Source organism: Oncorhynchus gorbuscha, linkage group LG08 (genome assembly GCF_021184085.1).
Source record: "Oncorhynchus gorbuscha isolate QuinsamMale2020 ecotype Even-year linkage group LG08, OgorEven_v1.0, whole genome shotgun sequence".
Lineage (NCBI taxonomy): Eukaryota > Metazoa > Chordata > Actinopteri > Salmoniformes > Salmonidae > Oncorhynchus > Oncorhynchus gorbuscha.
In genome coordinates this window covers 4518287-4537719 of record NC_060180.1, presented here as the reverse complement: position 1 = coordinate 4537719, position 19433 = coordinate 4518287, and the positions used below count along the sequence as shown (strand labels likewise).

The window sequence follows — 19433 nt, the reverse complement described above, 5'->3', positions numbered from 1 at the left end:
AGTAGACAAATGCTCCATTCCAGGTTTTCCCAATGACCCTTCACTCCAGAGCTGAGTTGACTCGAGACCGTAGGTCGCGTCTGGGAGAGGAGGGAGAGAGGGCTTCCCCGAATGGATTGACACAAGAAGGATTTACGCTTTAAATTGTGTTTTATTCAGTATGGCTATATACGTGTTGATAAAAACAGTATTGGTAGATTGTGTCAATGTATCAGCGTTGTAAAGAAGAGTTACTAACCAGCCATATTTTCCGAGTGAAACCAATACAATGATCGTCAGTGTCTATCAGGAGTGGAATATTATTAGCAATTCAGACAGTGCATCTGTCTCTCTGGTATGTAAAGTATTTGAGCTGCCTTTTAAAGTCAACGTGTAAATAACATATAAACCAACAACACGTATGTTATTTGTGACATTCACGAATAGCTTAGCCAGCCATCCAATGCCACGAGTGTCAAATACTCGATATTTTTCGGACATTCGGTCAAGTGCAAGAAAATCTACTCGACGCGGCAAAAGTGTTGCAAGCTGGTTACAACATTGTCATTACGCTTCCGTCTGAAACTCGTGCAGTAAAAAAGTAGGCCGCGAGCCAAGTCCGGTGTTGTGTGGCAGCCTATACTTTTTAAAGGGCTTCACTTCTGCCTTTTAACTGTTAAATGGCTTAGCCTAAATATAAAATAAATACCACCGCTATGCGGAAGAAGAAGGAGCGTTTGGAGATTTTAGCATGTTGATTAATAATGCAAATATATTATTGATATTGCAATGAATCCTTTATTTATAGGAAAGGGTTATTGTGTATTCTGTTAACTACATGGTAATAAGAATGTCTCTACTTCACGGATCATTGCTTTGACAAGGTGGTGTGTGTTGTAAACTGTTTAGTCGGCTAAGCCAAATACGGACTGTATTTGGCACGGCAGGCCCGGCGCCATTCCTTTCGTTAAAGGGACACAGTAGGGAAAACTGCAGTAGCCTAAAGTGGGCTCACAAGGCGAGTTTATTGAACATGATCAGTTGAAAGTGAAAGACGGCTGGTAACTCGACAATCTTCAACACTATACAACTAACCCATATAGTTACACCTGATACCTCATACATTGTCTATTTGCAGTCACACGCTTCATTGCCCGAATGCAACACCATGCAGTTCAAGATTTTATAAACATCTGCTACAAATTATACAATTGGGTTCTATTATACCCAGTACATACAAAAAAAAACGTGTGACCAGGCATGTTTTGTTAGGAAAATAAAAATGTTTTCTCCTTAGTGTTGTCAGTCAAACACGGATGTGTTTGGGTGTGTTATATAGTGCACTAATAGAGAAACAGACAGTTATTTTAACATATTTTTTATTTTCTTTATCAATTCCCTCCAGGTCCTTTTACAGGTTTTCAACATGGTGGGAAAATAAATCAACATATGAGTGTCAGTATAAGCCAGTAATCCACTCTCAAAAAAATTAAGGAAGAGAGAAAAAAAAGTTGAAGTTGTAGCACAGCTGAGAACAACCATTCACCTGGTTCCCATGCCGACTGCCCCATCTCTGCCCTCTCACATCCTCCACTATGCCTCCTACTCCCAAACCCCCTAAGAGACAACCCCCACCACAGACAAGGAATGGCTGCAAGGTGATACCCACAACAACAACCACCACCACCAAGAGGCAGATCTCCAACTCCAGCAAGTTTAGAGGAAAAGCCTTTGAGAGCCCACAGTCGACACCGAAACCACCCCGAAGATCCACAACCAGGACCCAGGCCCAGCCGGCCAGAAGCCCAGGGAGGAGTGGGGTTGGCAGGCTTGGCAGTCAGGTCCCGGGGGGGTCCCCTGGTAGGGTTAACCATGCCCCTGTGCATGTAACAGCATCAGTGAGGCTAAGGAGCCGGGGTAATCCTCTGCTCCAGCATGGGGTGGGAGAGGATCCGCCGGGGCGCAGGATGTCCTTACGGGGCATGGGGTGCTCCAAGAAGTTTCCTCCCCTGACGGTAAAGCCTAGCAGGGGAGGGAAGAAAGCCAGAGGGGGGGGGGTGAGGGGAGCAAGGGGTCAGAGATGGAGCGAAAGAGGGATTGAGCAAGGACCTGAGGAGTCTGACCCTGGTAGTATAGACCCTAGTATGATTGACCAAGAGAAGGAGGTAGTCAGCCATGATAGTGATGGCCAACCGCTTAACCTGAGGACTGAACTTGAAGACCCTTCCTGTGTTGACCAGCAGGAACCAGGAGTCGGCCATGAATGTGAGGGAAAACCTCTTAACCTGAGGACTGAAATTGATGACACTTCCTGTGTTGACCAGCAGGAACCAGGAGTCAGCCATGATAGTGAGGGCAAACCTAACCAGAGGACTGAACTTGATGACCATTCCTGCATTGACCAGCAGGAGCCAGGAGTCGGCCATGATGGTAAGGGCAAACCTCTTAACCTGAGAACTGATGACTCAGCTAGTGATGACAAACATGAAGAGTTAGTTGCCCATAATGGTGACGCGGTTGGTACTGACCCACACAATAAGCCTTTCAGCCAGAGTGGTGAGGGCAAACACTCTGAGCTCAATGACCCCATCAGTGTTGACCAACAACAGGAAAAGCTAGTCAATAATATTAGCGAGGGCAATTCAGCGCAATTCTACCAGAGCCATGAGCTTGGTGACTCTACCAGTGATGAGAGGCAGGAAGTGTCAGTCGTCCCTAAAGGTGAAGACAAAGCCAAGATTAACCTTGGAGCTGAGCAGATTGAGATTGAGCAGAGAGAGAGAGATACTCATGCAGAGGAGCAGAGCGGGGAGAGGTTGGAGAAGGACGGAAAGGAAGCAGTAGAGGAGAAAGCAGTGGAAGAAGGAGAGAAGACTGATGAAGAAAAGAAGAAAGCAGAGGGGGAGGAGAGAGTGGAGATAGTCAAGGTGAAGGAGACCAAGGAAAGAGAGGAGAAAGACGAGAGATTGGAGAAGAGAGAGTTTATCAGCAGACCTCCAGACACAAGCTCCAGTATTTCTGTCTCTCAGCCCCAAAAGCCACCTCTGCAGGATGATGTGTTGATGATGAAATCACCTGTCCATCCCCCATCTGTCGCTGAACCAGCTACCTCAGACCTGGTGTCACCCCCTCTCCCTCATCCTCACCCGACCTTTACACTTCACCCCACAATGTCACATGACATTAAGGTTCTGAACCAAGGTGCAAAACTAATCCAACCTACCCAAACTGTTGAAATCCATAAACCTTTAAAAGTCCCAACTACTTTCCATGAGACATCACAGACGACCTCAGTGCACCCAGTATCACTAAGTCTCTCAGTTGCCTTCCTCAGTGAACCCCACAAGTCTCTATGTGTAATCCCAGCGAACCCAGCACCCGGTCAGAGCCCAGAGAGCCCTGTCTCTCCAGAGGCTAGACAACTTCTCAGACCAGTGGACAAAGAGACCAAAGAGTCATCCAATCACCTCAATGTAAAATTATCTTCATCATCTGCATCATCATCGTCAGACCTGTACACCAACGCGGAGGTCCCCATCACTGTGTCTGTACCTGACCTGGGTCCATTGTCAAACAACCACAACAATTACCCAGAAGAACCACCATCATCATCATCACTCCCATACACAAAGAAAGACGTCTTCACCACTGGGTCTGAACCAGACAAAGACATTGTATCTATCTCTGATTGTGACCTGGGTTCTGGTCCAATGACTCACAACAAGTACAACCAAGATGAGCCACAACCATCACTCCCAAACACAGACACAAGGTCTGAACCGAACACAGGGTCTGAACCAAACACAGATATTGCATCTGTCTCTGTATCTGATCTGGGTTCAGTGCCAAAGACTTCCTGCATCCCTAACCAGGAGAGTTCTAGCTCCAAGTTCTCATTCTCCTTCTCCTGCAGCTCTGAGAGCACCCAATCCTCCTACTCCTTCGACACTGAGTCAGAGACTGGATATGGGGAACTTAGCCCCCCTGGACACCCTAGCCTGGACCTGGGACACCTGGACTGGGGCACATCTCTGCCCCGAACCCCACGGATCATCCAGAGGAGGGAGAGGAAGAAGAGGAGTAGGTGTGGAGGGTGTGAGCCGTGCCTAAGGAAGTTCAACTGTGGCCAGTGTAGCTGCTGTCTGAACCGCAGGACTGGACACCAGATCTGTAAACTGAGGAAGTGTATGGAGCTGAGGAAGAGGAGGCCAATGTCACTGCTCACACTAACATCTACTCAGGTAAGGTTTTCTCTAAGACATAGAGTAAACTTTAGGCTAAAACTGGAAAGGGCTGCTTATAAACTCCCTATAAACCCAGAACTTTTTAACGTTCTATTAGTCACTTGTGTATAACCATTATAAGGAGTTTAAAAGCAGACCTTAAAGTAAATTTGACCAAGTCAATTGACCCTTCCTTAGAGAATACTGTACGTGCTGAGAAAGTCACCTAACTGCAACTGACCCCAAAGCCACAGAGAGTCTAAAGCCAGCTTGTTATTGTCACTACTTCTCTAAGTTGTCATATGCCTGTGGCGATGCTATGCTATGGACTGACTGAGAGGATACGTGAGGCGTAGTCTGTTGGTCTGTGACAGTTTATGGTGTGTGTGTGTGCGCACGCTCTGGGTTCTCCAAAATATGTGGTGAAATGAAGTGGGAGGAGAGAGAGCATGTAAAGGGCTGAGGATAGAAAAGGACGGGCTCAGTTGGAGAGGATAGAATATTCTGGACGGTGAGATTGGATTGATTTACTACTATATGAGAAATAAAAGGGTACTGTGCTTGATAACTGTGGTCAACAAAGGAGGTGACATAAGGAGGGATTCACGGGTCCCTGCGGCTGTCCTCCACCCACAGGGGCCAAAGAGACCAGGACCAAGGGGTCTTACCCCTCTACTGTCCTCTGCTCTCCACTCTGGCCCCATGACAGCATGGAGCCTAATGTTTCATGTGTGCCAGCCTAGTCCATATAGTAAAATCGCAATAAGAGGTAATTCAACTCCCATGGATTTAAATTCAACAGCATTTTGGGGTTTATATGATCCCACCCCCATTTTGAGTTAAAACTACTCTGGTCATAGGGTTGATTATTATTACATTTATGGCCATTTCACCCTTTCAGTGTCGTTTTTAATTCACTCCCATGCCATTTCACCCTTTCAGTGTCGTTTTTAATTCACTCCCATGCCATTTCACCCTTTCAGTGTCGTTTTTAATTCACTCCCATGCCATTTTACACTTTTCTTGTGTTGTTTTGAATTAACAACTCCGTCAGAGTACATTTTTACTCTTGCTGTTTGCTTTGTAAATCCAACCACTTACAGATTGCAATTGTTTAGAATATTGTGTTATTTATCTTTGCATAGCATAAGATCAATAACAATCAATGTACATGCGAAAACACAGATGTTGAAACAAACTAATTCTAAAAAAATACAAGTTAAAAACATTAACACTGTGAATGTAACACTTCTTGCAGTGTACTTCAAAGAAGTGAAACGAGTGTGTGGATAATCCATACAGATGTAGGATCTTAATTTGATCAACCTGTTGCAGGAGAACTTGTAGTATATTTGACATCACCCCTGGTTAAAGGGGGGGGGATAAGGCAGCCCAAGAGTTAACACAGGAGCTTTCAGGTACATGGGGCTGTAGTGGAATGGTAGTGGTTCTGTAATGAACAGAAACAGAGGTAATGAATGCACTGTACACAATTCAAGGTCACACTTTATTTGGATAGTCCGGATTTTCCATCTGTAGATGCTCTACAGATGGTCATACTATCAACAAACTATCTGTTGATAAGCAAATGCTTGGCTAAGGTTATAGTTAGGGTTAGGTTTAGAGTTAGGGTTAAGTTTAGGGTTAGGTTTAGAGTTAGGGTTAAGGTTAGAGTAAGGGTTAGGGCTAGGGTTAGGTTTAGAGTAAGGGTTAAATCAAATCAAATTTTATTGGTCACATACAGTCATGGCCAAATGTTTTGAGAATGACACAAATATTAATTTTCACAAAGTCTGCTGCCTCAGTTTGTATGATGGCAATTTGCATATACTCCAGAATGTTATGAAGAGTGATCAGATTAATTACAATTAATTGCAAAATCCTTATTTGCCATGCAAATTAACTGAATCCACCAAAAACATTTCCACTGCATTTCAGCCCTGCCACAAAAGGACCAGTTGACATCATGTCAGTGATTCTCTCGTTAACACAGGTGTGAGTGTTGACGAGGACAAGGCTTGAGATGACTCTGTCGTGCTGATTGAGGTCGAATAACAGACTGGAAGCTTCAAAAGGAGGTGCATGGAATCATTGTTCTTCCTCTGTCAACCATGGTTACCTGCAAGGAAACACGTGCTGTCATCATTGCTTTGCACAAAAAGGGCTTCACAGGCAAGGATATTGTTGCCAGTAAGATTGCACCTAAATCAATAATTTATCGGATCATCAAGAACTTCAAGGAGAGCGGTTCAATTGTTGTGAAGAAGGCTTCAGGGCGCCGAAGAAAGTCCAGCAACTGCTAGGACCGTCTCCTAAAGTTGATTCAGCTGTGGGATCGGGGCACCACCAGTACAGAGCTTGCTCAGGAATGGCAGCAGGCAGGTGTGACTGCATCTGCACGCACAGTGAGGCAAATACTTTTGGAGGTTGGCCTGGTGTCAAGAAGGGCAGCAAAGAAGACACTTCTCTCCAGGAAAAGCATCAGGGACAGACTGATATTCTGAAAAAGGTACAGGGATTGGACTGCTAAGGACTGGGTTAAAGTAATTTTCTCTGATGAATCCCCTTTCCGATTGTTTGGGGCTCCGAAAAAAAGCTTGTCCGGGGAAGACAAGGTGAGCGCTACCATCAGTCCTGTGTCATGCCAACAGTAAAGCATTCTGAGACAATTCATGTGTTGGGTTGCTTCTCAGCCAAGGGAGTGGGCTCACTAACAATTTTGCCTAAGAACACAGCCATGAATAAAGAATGGTACCAACACATCCTCCGAGAGCAACTTCTCCCAACCATCCAGGAACAGTTTGGTGACGAACAATGCCTTTTCCAGCATGATGGAGCACCTTGCCATAAGGCAAAAGGGATAACTAAGTGGCTGGGGAACAAAACATCAATATTTTGGGTCCATGGCCAAGAAACTCCCCAGACCTTAATCCCATTGAGATCTTGTGGTCAATCCACAAGAGGGGGTGGACAAACAAAAACCCACAAATTCTGACAAACTCCAAGCATTGATTATGCAAGAATGGGCTGCCATCAGTCAGGATGTGGCCCAGAAGTTAATTGACAGCATGCCAGGGCAGATTGCAGAGGTCTTGAAAAAGAAGGGTCAACACTGCAAATATTGACTCTTTGCATCAACTTCATGTAATTGTCAATAAAAGCCTTTGACACTTATGAAATTATTGTAATTATACTTCAGTATTCCATAGTAACATCTGACAAAAATATCTAAATACAGCAAACTTTGTTGAAATTAATATTTGTGTCATTCTCAAAACTTTTGGCCACGACTGTATACATGGTTAGCAGACGTTAATGCGAGTGTAGCGAAATGCTTGTGCTTCTAGTTCCGACCATGCAGTAATATCTAACAAGTAATCTAACAATTTCACAACAACTACATTATACACACAAGTGTAAAGGAATGAATAAGAATATGTACATGTAAATATATGGATTAGCGATGGCCGAACATTATATGGACAAGATGCAGTAGATGGTATAGTGTACACTATATACATATTAGATGAGTAATGTAGGGTATGTAAACATTATATAAAATGGCATTGTTTAAAGTGACTAGTGATACATTTATTACATCCCATTTTTAATTATTCAAGTGGCTAGAGATTTGAGTCAGTATGTTGGCAGCAGCCACCCAATGTTAGTGATGGCTGTTTAACAGTCTGATGGCCTTGAGATAGAAGCTGTTTTTCATTCTCTGAGTCCCAGCTTTGATGCACCTGTGCTGACCTAGCCTTCTGGATGATAGCGGGGTGAACAGGCAGTGGCTCGGGTGGTTGTTGTCCTTGATAATCTTTTTGGCGTTCCTGTGACATCGGGTGCTGTAGGTGTCCTGGAGGGCAGGTAGTTTGTCCCCGGTGATGCGTTGTGCAGACCTCACTACCCTCTGGAGAGCCTTGCGGTTGTGGGCGGAGCCGTTGCCGTACCAGGCGGTGACACAGCCTGACAGGATGCTCTCGATTGTGCATCTGTAAAGGTTTGTGAGTAAAGGTTTGTGAGTGTTTTTGGTGACAAGCAAAATTTATTCAGCCTCCTGGGGTTGAAGAGGCGCTGTTGCGCCTTCTTCACCACGCTGTCTGTGTGGGTGGACCATTTCAGTTTGTCCGTGATGTGTAGGCCGAGGAACTTAAAACTTTCCACCTTCTCCTCTACTGTCCCTACGATGTGGATAGGGGGATGTACCCTCTGCTGTTTCCTGAAGTCCACAATCATCTCCCTTGTTTTGTTGACGTTGAGTGTGAGGTTATTTTCCTGACACCACACTCCGAGGGCCTTCAACTCCTCCCTGTTGGCCGTTTCGCCGTTGTTGGTAATCAAGCCTTCCACTGTAGTGTCGTCTGCAAACTTGATTATTGAGTTGGAGGCGTGCATGGCCACGCAGTCGTGGGTGAACATGGAGTACAGGAGAGGGCTGGCAACGTACCCTTGTGGGGCCCCAGTGTTGAGGATCAGCGGGGTGGAGATGTTGTTTCCTTCTCTCACCACCTGGGGGCGGCCCGTCAGAAAGTCCAGTACCCAGTTGCACAGTGCGGGGTCGAGACCCAGGGTCTCAAGCTTAATGACGAGTTTGGAGGGTACTATGGTGTTAAATGCTGAGCTGTAGTCAATGAACAGGATTCTTACATAGGTACAGTGCCTTGCGAAAGTATTCGGCCCCCTTGAACTTTGCGACCTTTTGCCACATTTCAGGCTTCAAACATAAAGATATAAAACTGTATTTTTTGTGAAGAATCAACAACAAGTGGGACACAATCATGAAGTGGAACGACATTTATTGGAAATTCCAAACTTTTTTAACAAATCAAAAACAGAAAAATTGGGCGTGCAAAATTATTCAGCCCCTTTACTTTCAGTGCAGCAAACTCTCTCCAGAAGTTCAGTGAGGATCTCTGAATGATCCAATGTTGACCTAAATGACTAATGATGATAAATACAATCCACCTGTGTGTAATCAAGTCTCCGTATAAATGCACCTGCACTGTGATAGTCTCAGAGGTCCGTTAAAAGCGCAGAGAGCATCATGAAGAACAAGGAACACACCAGGCAGGTCCGGGATACTGTTGTGAAGAAGTTTAGAGCCGGATTTGGATACAAAAAGATTTCCCAAGCTTTAAACATCCCAAGGAGCACTGTGCAAGCGATAATATTGAAATGGAAGGAGTATCAGACCACTGCAAATCTACCAAGAACTGGCCGTCCTCCCTCTTGAAGCATGTGGCAACAGCAGACTGGGATAAGGATAGAACGAATATGTCCGTAAACACACCAGCCAGCTGGTCTGCGCATGCACTGAGAACACGGCTAGGGATGCCTTCTGGGCCGGCAGCCTTGCGAGGGTTAACACATTTAAATGTTTTACTCACGTTGGCTGCGGTAAAGGAGAGTCTGCTGGTTTTTGTAGCAGGCCATGTCGGTGGCACTGTATTGTCCCCAAAGCGAGCAAAGACGTTGTTTAGTTTGTCTGGGAGCAAGACATCAGGGTCCTCGATGGGGCTGGTTTTCTTTTTGTTGTCCGTGATTGACTGTAGACCCTGCCACATACCTCTCGTGTCTGAGCCGTTGAATTGCGACTCTACTTTGTCTCTATACTGACGTTTAGCTTGTTTGATTGCTTTGCAGAGGGAGTAGCTACACTGTTTATATTCGGTCGTGTTTCCGGTCGCCTTGCCCTGATTAAAAATAGTGGTTCGCGCTTTCAGTTTTGTGCGAATGTTGCCATCAATCAATCAATTCATCAATTTCTGGTTGGGGATGTTTTAATTGTCGCCGTGGGTACAACATCACCGATGCACTTCCTAATAAAACTCGCTCACCGAATCAGTGTGTACATCAATGTTGTTGTTCGACGCAATCCGGAACATATCCCAGTCCACGTGATCAAAGCAATCTTGACGCGTGGAATCAGATTGGTCGGACCAGCGTTGAACAGACCTGAGCACCAGCGTTTCCTGTTTTAGTTTCTGTCTATAGGCTGGGAGCAACAAAATGGTCAGATTTTTTTTTCAACCGTTATTTGACTCGGCAAGTCAGTTAAGAACAAATTCTTATTTTCAATAAACAACCTAGGAACTGTGGGTTAACTGCCTTTTTCAGGGGCAAAACGACAGATTTCTACCTTGTCAGCTCAGGGATTGGATCTTGCAACCTTTCGGTTATTAGTCCCATGCTCTAACCTAATGTGTCGTTAACTCTGCATTTATGTTTTATTTATTTTGAACGAAAGCCACGAAACTAACACATACATTTGCCACTCATCTTTATGCTGACAGATATCACAGTTGACATGATGGTGGTAAGGGTAAGGTAACAACACATCCTCTACGCTGATCCTCAACACGGGGGCCCCTCCGGGGTGCTTGCTCAGTCCCCTCCTGTAGTCCCTGTTCACTCATGACTGCATGGTCAGTCACGACTCCAACACATCATTAAGTTTGCCGATGACACAACAGTGGTAGGCCTGATCACCGACAACGATGAACTTTTTGTGCCGGGATAACAACCTCTCCCTCAACGTGATCAAGACAAAGGAGATTTTTGTGTTCAACAGCAAAAGGAGGACCGAGCACGCCCCCATTCTTATAGACGGGGCTGTAGTGGAGCAGATCGAGAGCTTCAAGTTCCTTGGTGTCCACATCACCAACAAACTACCATGGTCCAAACACACCAAGACAGTCGTGAAGAGGACACGACAAAGTATATTCCCCCTCAGTTGACTGAAAAGATTTGACATGGGTCATCAGATTTTCAAAAAATTATACAGCTGCACCATCGAGAGCATCCTGACTGGTTGCATCACTGCCTGGTATGGCAACCGCTTGACCTTTGACTGCAAGGCACTACAGAGGGTAGTGCATACGGCCCAGTACATCACTGGGGCCAAGCTTCCTGCCATCCAGGACCTCTATACTAGGCGGTGTCAGAGTGAGGCCCTAAAAATTGTCAAAGACTCATGCCACCCTAGTCATAGACTGTTCTCTCTGCTACCGCACAGCAAGCGGTACCGGAGTGTTAAGTCTAGGTCCAAAAGGCTTCTTAACATCTTCTACTCCCAAGTCATAAGACTCCTCAACAGCTAATGAAATGGCTTCCCAGACTATTTGCATTTACCTCGACTAACCCTTGCCCCCGCACATTGACTCTGTACCGGTGCCCCCTTTATATAGTCTCGCTACTGTTATTTTACTGCTGCTCTTTAATTATTATTATTATTTTTTATTTTTTATTAACTCTTATTTTTCTTAAAACTTTTTGTTAAGGGCTCGTAAGTAAGCATTTCACTGTAAGGTGTATTCGGCGCATGTGACAATACAATTTGATTTGATTTGATGAGTTAGACTTGAGTTGTTGAAATAGCCTACCAAAATATGTCCAACACACAGCACTTGCTTGCATCCTAAAATCACCACATAACAATCCTCTAATCTAAAACATGCGGTCAACAGAAACAAAATTAACAGAGATCTCTGAAAACCTCACACTATTCTACATCCAATTATAGTGTTGTCATAGCAGGAATACTTACCTAGACCTACAAATCCCAATTGTTGAAAATGACATGAGAATGCAGATGGGAGTCTCCATCTTTCCGTAGCCTATTCAAAATGTATTTTGAATTTGAAGCATGCTGGTCAAACAGGTTATAGCCTACCTTTAGTCTAAATCAGTATTTATTAATACTGTTAAATAGGCTAGATTGTAATGTTGCTCAGTAAAATATTAGGCCTACAGAGTATTAGGTTACAGACAAAACTGAACTATTCGCTGCTCTCAGTCAGGCTATGATCATTACATAAAAAAATCCTCCTACTCAAATATTTGGTCAGCAGAAATAAGAAATGTCATAATGTTCTCCGTCATACTATAGGGATGTCATGAAAATATTAAGCTGTACAACACAAATAAATTATTTTAGATACAACCGAAAATGCATGTTAAATTTCACTGCCATACAAGTCAAAACAATTTTGTTGGCTTGCGCCGCAATAAAGCTGCATTTTTCATCTTTCGGATCAATTTGGGTTGGATACAGATCAATTTGGGTTGGATACAGACCAATTTGGGTTGGATACAGACCAATTTGGGTTGGATACAGATCAATTTGGGTTGGATACAGATCAATTTGGGTTGGATACAGATCAATTTGGGTTGGATATAGATCAATTTGGGTTGGATACAGATCAATTTGGGTTGGATACAGATCAATTTGGGTTGGATACAGACCAATTTGGGTTGGATACAGACCCATTTGGGTTGGATACAGACCCATTTGGGTTGGATACAGACCAATTTGTGTTGGATACAGACCAATTTGGGTTGGATACAGACCAATTTTGGTTGGATACAGACCAATTTGGGTTGGATACAAATCAATTTGGGTTGGATACAGACCCATTTGGGTTGGATACAGACCAATTTGGGTTGGATACAGCTCAATTTGGGTTGGATACAGGTAAATTTGGGTTGGATATAGATCATTTTGGGTTGGATACAGACAAATTTGGGTTGGATACAGACCCATTTGGGTTGGATACAAACCAATTTGGGTTGGATACAGACCAATTTGGGTTGGATACAGATCAATTTGGGTTGGATACAGACCAATTTGGGTTGGATACAGACCAATTTGGGTTGGATACAGATCAATTTGGGTTGGATACAGACCCATTTGGGTTGGATACAGACCCATTTGGGTTGGATACAGAACCATTTGGGTTGGATACAGACCAATTTGGGTTGGATACAGACCAATTTGGGTTGGATACAGACCCATTTGGGTTGGATACAGATAAATTTGGATCTGATTCTTTCTCAGCTCAGATATGTTTTTGGTCAAATCTGGTCAACCTTGTATCCGAATCGGACATTGAGAGGCCGGTTTATGGTACCCCTAGAATCTCAGGCACTGCTCCCGGGAGATGGGGAGTGGAGTGTGCAACTTGAAAGGGTTGTGAGGTGCTGATAAGAATCACCGAAAGGGAATATAAAGTACCAGTCAAAAGTTTGGACACACCTACTTATTCCAGGGTTTTTCTTTATTTTTATTATTTTCTACATTGTGGAATAATAGTGAAGACATCAATGAAATAACACATATGGAATCATGTAGTAACCAAAAAAGTAGTAAACTAATCAAAATATATTTGAGATTTGAGATTCTTCAAAGTTGCTACCCTTTGCCTTGATGACAGCTTTGCACACTTTGGGCATTCTCTCGACCAGCTTCATGAGGTAGTCACCTGGAATGCATTTCAATTAAAGTTCATTTGTGGAATTTCTTTCCTTAATGCGTTTGAGCCAATCAGTTGTGTTGTGACAAGGTAGGGTTGGTATACAGAAGATAGCCCTATTTGGTAAAATACCAAGTTCACACTATGACAAGAACAGCACAAATAAGCAATGAGAAACTACAGTCTATCATTACTTTAAGACATGAAGGCCAGTCAATCCGGAAAATTTCAAGAACTTTGTCGCAAAGAAGTTAAGTCGCAAAAACCATGAGGAACCTGGCTCTCGTGACGACCGCCACAGGAAAGGAAGACCCAGAGTTACCTCTGGGTCTTCCAGAGGATAAGTTCATTAGAGTTACCAGCCTCAGAAATTGCAGCCCAAATAAATGCTTCACGATGTTGAAGTAACAGACACATCTCAACATCAACTGTTCAGAGGAGACTGCGTGAATCATTCCTTCATGGTGGAGTTGCTGCAAAGAAACCACTACTAAGGGACACCAATAATAAGAAGAGACTTGCTTGGGCCAAGAAAATACGAGCAATGGACATTAGACCGGTGGAATTTTGAGATTTTTGGTTCCAACTGCTATGTCTTTGTGAGACGCAGCATAGGTGAATGGATGATCTCCGCATGTGTACTTCCCACCGTGAAGCATGGAGGAGGAGGTGTGTTGGTGTGGGTGTGCTTTGCTGGTAACACTGTCAGTGATTTATTTAGAATTCAAGGCACACTTAACCAGAATGGATACCACAGCATTCTGCAGCGATACGCCTTCCCATCTGGTTTGTGCATAGTGGGACTATCAGTTGTTTTTCAACAGGACAATGACACAACACACCTCCAGGCTCTGTAAGGCCTATTTGACCAAGATGGAGAGTGATGGAGTGCTGCATCAGATGACCTAACCTCCACAATCACCCGAACTCAACCCAATTGAGATGGTTTGGGATTAGTTGGAGTGAAGGAAAAGCAGCCAACAAGTGCTCAGCATATGTGGGAACTCCTTTAAGACGGTTGGAAAAGCATTCCAGGTGAAGCTGGTGGAGAGAATACCAAGAGTGTGCAAAGCTATCATCAAGGCAAAGGGTGGCAACTTTAAATAATCTCAAATATAAAATATATTTTGATTAACACTTTTTTGGTTACTACATGATTCCATATGTGTTATTTCATCATTTTGATGTCTTCACTATTATTCTACAATGTAGAAAATAGTTTAAAAAATAAAGAAAAACCCTTGAATGAGTAGGTGTGTCCAAACTTTTGACTGGTACTGTATATTTCCCATTATCTCCATTTATCCCTGGGAGTCAGTGGACAGGACTGGGCCTTTGGAGGCTAGAGGGAATAGGACTGGGCCTCTGGAGGCTAGAGGGAACAGGACTGGGCCTCTGGAGGCTAGAGGGAGCAAGGCCTCTGAAGACTAGAGGGAACAGGACGGGGCCTCTGGAGCCTAGAGGGAACAGGACTGGGCCTCTGGAGGCTAGAGGGAGCAGGACTGGGCCTCTGAAGAATAGAGGGAACAGGACTGGGCCTCTGAAGAATAGAGGGAACAGGACTGGGCCTCTGAAGAATAGATGGAGCATGACTGGGCCTCTGGAGGCTAGAGGGAACAAGACTGGGCCTCTGGAGGCAAGAGGGAACAGGACTGGGCCTCTGGAGGCAAGAGGGAACAGGACTGGGCCTCTGGAGGCTAGAGGGAACAGGACTGGGCCTCTGAAGACTAGAGGGAACAGGACTGGGCCTCTGAAGACTAGAGGGAACAGGACTGGGCCTCTGGAGGCTAGAGGGACCAAGGCCTCTGAAGACTAGAGGGAACAGGACTGGGCCTCTGGAGGCTAGAGGGAGCAGGACTGGGCCTCTGGAGGCTAGAGGGAGAAGGACTGGGTCTCTGAAGACTAGAGGGAACAGGACTGGGCCTCTGGAAGCTAGAGGGAACAGGACTGGGCCTCTGAAGACTAGAGGGAGCAGGACTGGGCCTCTGGAGGCTAAAGGGAGCAGGACTGGGCCTCTGGAGGCTAGAGGGAACAGGACTAGGCCTCTGGAGGCTAGAGGGGCCAGTGGAGCAGGACTGGGACTGGAGGCTAGAGGGGACAGTGGAGCAGGACTGGGACTGGAGGCTAGAGGGGCCAGTGGAACAGGACTGGGACTGGAGGCTAGAGGGGACAGTGGAGCAGGACTGGGACTGGAGGCTAGAGGGGGCAGTGGAGCAGGACTGGGACTGGAGGCTAGAGGGGACAGTGGAGCAGGACTGGAGGCTAGAGGGGGCAGTGGAGCAGGACTGGGACTGGAGGCTAGAGGGGACAGTGGAGCAGGACTGGGACTCTGGAGGCTAGAGGGGGCAGTGGAGCAGGACTGGGACTTTGGAGGCTAGAGGGAATAGGACTGGGCCTCTGGAGGCGAGAGGGAACAGGACTGGGCCTCTGGAGGCGAGAGGGGTAGCAAGGCCTCTGAAGACTAGAGGGAACAGGACGGGGCCTCTGGAGCCTAGAGGGAACAGGACTGGGTCTCTGGAGGCTAGAGGGGGCAAGACCTCTGAAGACCAGAGGGAACAGGACTGGGCCTCTGGAGGCTAGAGGGAGCAGGACTGGGCCTCTGGAGGCTAGAGGGAGCAAGACTTCTGAAGATTAGAGGGAACAGGACTGGGCCTCTGAAGACTAGAGGGAACAGGACTGGGCCTCTGGAGGCTAGAGGGAGCAGGACTGGGCCTCTGGAGGCTAGAGGGAGCAGGACTGGGCCTCTGGAGGCTAGAGGGAGCAGGACTGGGCCTCTGGAGGCTAGAGGGAGCAGGGCTTCTGAAGACTAGAGGGAACAGGACTGGGCCTCTGGAGGCTAGAGGGAGCAAGACCTCTGAAGACTAGAGGGAACAGGACTGGGCCTCTGGAGGCTAGAGGGAGCAGGACTGGGCCTCTGGAGGCTAGAGGGAGCAAGACTTCTGAAGACTAGAGGGAACAGGACTGGGCCTCTGGAGGCTAGAGGGAGCAAGGCCTCTGAAGACTAGAGGGAACAGGACTGGGCCTCTGGAGGCTAGAGGGAGCAGGACTGGGCCTCTGGAGGCTAGAGGGAGCAGGACTGGGCCTCTGGAGGCTAGAGGGAGCAGGACTGGGCCTCTGGAGGCTAGAGGGAGCAGGACTGGGCCTCTGGAGGCTAGAGGGAGCAGGACTGGGCCTCTGAAGACGAGGGGGAGCAAGACTGGGCCTCTGGAGGCTAGAGGGAGCAGGACTGGGCCTCTGGAGGCTAGAGGGAGCAGGACTGGGCCTCTGGAGGCTAGAGGGAGCAGGACTGGGCCTCTGGAGGCTAGAGGGAGCAGGACTGGGCCTCTGAAGACGAGGGGGAGCAAGACTGGGCCTCTGGAGGCTAGAGGTAGCAGGACTGGGCCTCTGGATGCTAGAGGGGGCAGTGGAGCAGGACTGGGACTGGAGGCTAGAGGGGGCAGTGGAGCAGGACTTGGACTGGAGGCTAGAGGAGACAGTGGAGCAGGACTGGGACTCTGGAGGCTAAAGGGGGCATTGGTCGCTCTTTATCTGGCAAGATTAGTTTACTGATGAGTAGTAGTGACTCTTAAGTTCTGGGTGAGACAACAGAGAAGTGCAGGCAGGAATGTAGTGGATGGTAAGCACCGTTTACTCACCTTTTTATTTTGTTCATGACCGTTTACCCACGTATTATTGCGTTCCCAGTGTTGATCAACACTCAGAACACTAATATTCTTGATCTGAGTTCTAATCGCCCCTGACTCTCTGCGAACGAGTGGAATCATCTGCTCGTTATGTTCGCATGCTAACTTGCTGGCTAGTAGGATGTAGTTAGAAGCTGAAGTTAAACGGAACCTGACCTCAGCAGGAGCAGTTGACTGAAATGAATTAAACTAGCTATAATCTTAACAAAAGATAGGCTACTATAAGTTCCCATAACAAAATAACTTTGCTTTATAAAGAGAGAGAAACCAATCAAAAAGGTTAGTGGTACAGTGGTTCCCTTGGGGTCGGGGACCCTTGTGAAGTCCCCTGAAATTGAAATAGGGTCCCCTGAGAGAATCCTCAATCTTATCGAACATATTAATAACTTGTTTCTCTTTAAATGGGTATAGAAAACAACATTTTAGAGTCAACAAAGGCCTTTTACACTGTTAGAATGCACTTTCATGTCAATATGTGTTGGGACAGCCAGTGGGACTTAAAATTGAGTGAAATACAAAGACAATTTAAATATAAAGACAATTTAATATTATTGTCATGTATATAAAATATCTATTTTTAAAACTGCTTTAAAGAGAGTAGTGAGACAGATAGTGGTGTGGCAGACAGTGTGAGGTCGAGGCAGGCTGTGAGGCCGAGGCAGGCTGCAATGCAGGAGGCTGAGGAAACACACGGAATCTGACAGAGGAACCAAGCAGAGAGAGAAGGTTAGTAGTATAGTGGTTCCCAAACTTGGGGTCCCCTGAGAGAATCTGTTATCTTATCAAACACATCAATAACTTGTTTCTCTTCAAATGGGTATAGAAAACAAGATTTTAGAGTTAACTAAGGGCCTTTTACACTGGTGCACTTTAGCAGCTAACAATACAGAAAACGGAATTGCAATGCAGTTTACATGAGATACCATGAAAGTCATTAAAAATATTTTTCTGGAATTTTCTAGTGTCCAGTCCAAATTAACATCCCCACAGCATAATGCTGCCACCACCATGCTTCACCATAGGGATGGTGCCAGGTTTCCTCTAGACGTGATTTACATTACATTACATTTAAGTCATTTAGCAGACGCTCTTATCCAGAGCGACTTACAAATTGGTGCATTCACCTTATGGCATCCAGTGGAACAGTCACTTTACAATAGTGCATCTAAATCTTAAAGGGGGGGGGGTGAGAAGGATTACTTATCCTATCCTAGGTATTCCTTAAAGAGGTGGGGTTTCAGGTGTCTCCGGAAGGTGGTGATTGACTCCGCTGTCCTGGCGTCGTGAGGGAGTTTGTTCCACCATTGGGGGGGCCAGAGCAGCGAACAGTTTTGACTGGGCTGAGCGGGAACTGTACTTCCTCAGTGGTAGGGAGGCGAGCAGGCCAGAGGTGGATGAACGCAGTGCCCTTGTTTGGGTGTAGGGCCTGATCAGAGCCTGGAGGTACTGGGGTGCCGTTCCCCTCACAGCTCCGTAGGCAAGCACCATGGTCTTGTAGCGGATGCGAGCTTCAACTGGAAGCCAGTGGAGAGAGCGGAGGAGTGGGGTGACGTGAGAGAACTTGGGAAGGTTGAACACCAGTCGGGCTGCGGCGTTCTGGATGAGTTGTAGGGGTTTAATGGCACATGCAGGGAGCCCAGCCAACAGCGAGTTGCAGTAATCCAGACGGGAGATGACAAGTGCCTGGATTAGGACCTGCGCCGCTTCCTGTGTGAGGCAGGGTCGTACTCTGCGGATGTTGTAGAGCATGAACCTACAGGAACGGGCCACCGCCTTGATGTTAGTTGAGAACGACAGGGTGTTGTCCAGGATCACGCCAAGGTTCTTAGCGCTCTGGGAGGAGGACACAATAGAGTTGTCAACCATGATGGCGAGATCATGGAATGGGCAGTCCTTCACCCGGGAGGAAGAGCAGCTCCGTCTTGCCGAGGTTCAGCTTGAGGTGGTGATCCGTCATCCACACTGATATGTCTGCCAGACATGCAGAGATGCGATTCGCCACCTGGTCATCAGAAGGGGGAAAGGAGAAGATTAATTGTGTGTCGTCTGCATAGCAATGATAGGAGAGACCATGTGAGGTTATGACAGAGCCAAGTGACTTGGTGTATAGCGAGAATAGGAGAGGGCCTAGAACAGAACCCTGGGGGACACCAGTGGTGAGAGCGCGTGGTGAGGAGACAGATTCTCGCCACGCCACCTGGTAGGAGCGACCTGTCAGGTAGGACGCAATCCAAGCGTGGGCCGCGCCGGAGATGCCCAACTCGGAGAGGGTGGAGAGGAGGATCTGATGGTTCACA

General features: G+C 46.4%; 1 protein-coding gene across 2 annotated transcripts in view; it reads left to right on the top strand.

The window, feature by feature from the left end:
• Positions 1-61: 61 nt before the first annotated feature.
• The window catches only part of LOC124041113 (methylcytosine dioxygenase tet3-B-like), a 76915-nt gene continuing 57543 nt past the window's right edge, over positions 62-19433 (top strand). For both annotated transcript variants that reach the window (XM_046358292.1, XM_046358291.1), the window contains exons 1-2: positions 62-334; positions 1385-4220. In XM_046358292.1, coding sequence (XP_046214248.1) covers positions 1575-4220 — 2646 coding nt within the window. In that variant the 5' untranslated portion in view covers positions 62-334; positions 1385-1574. The remainder of the gene's footprint in view (positions 335-1384; positions 4221-19433) is intronic.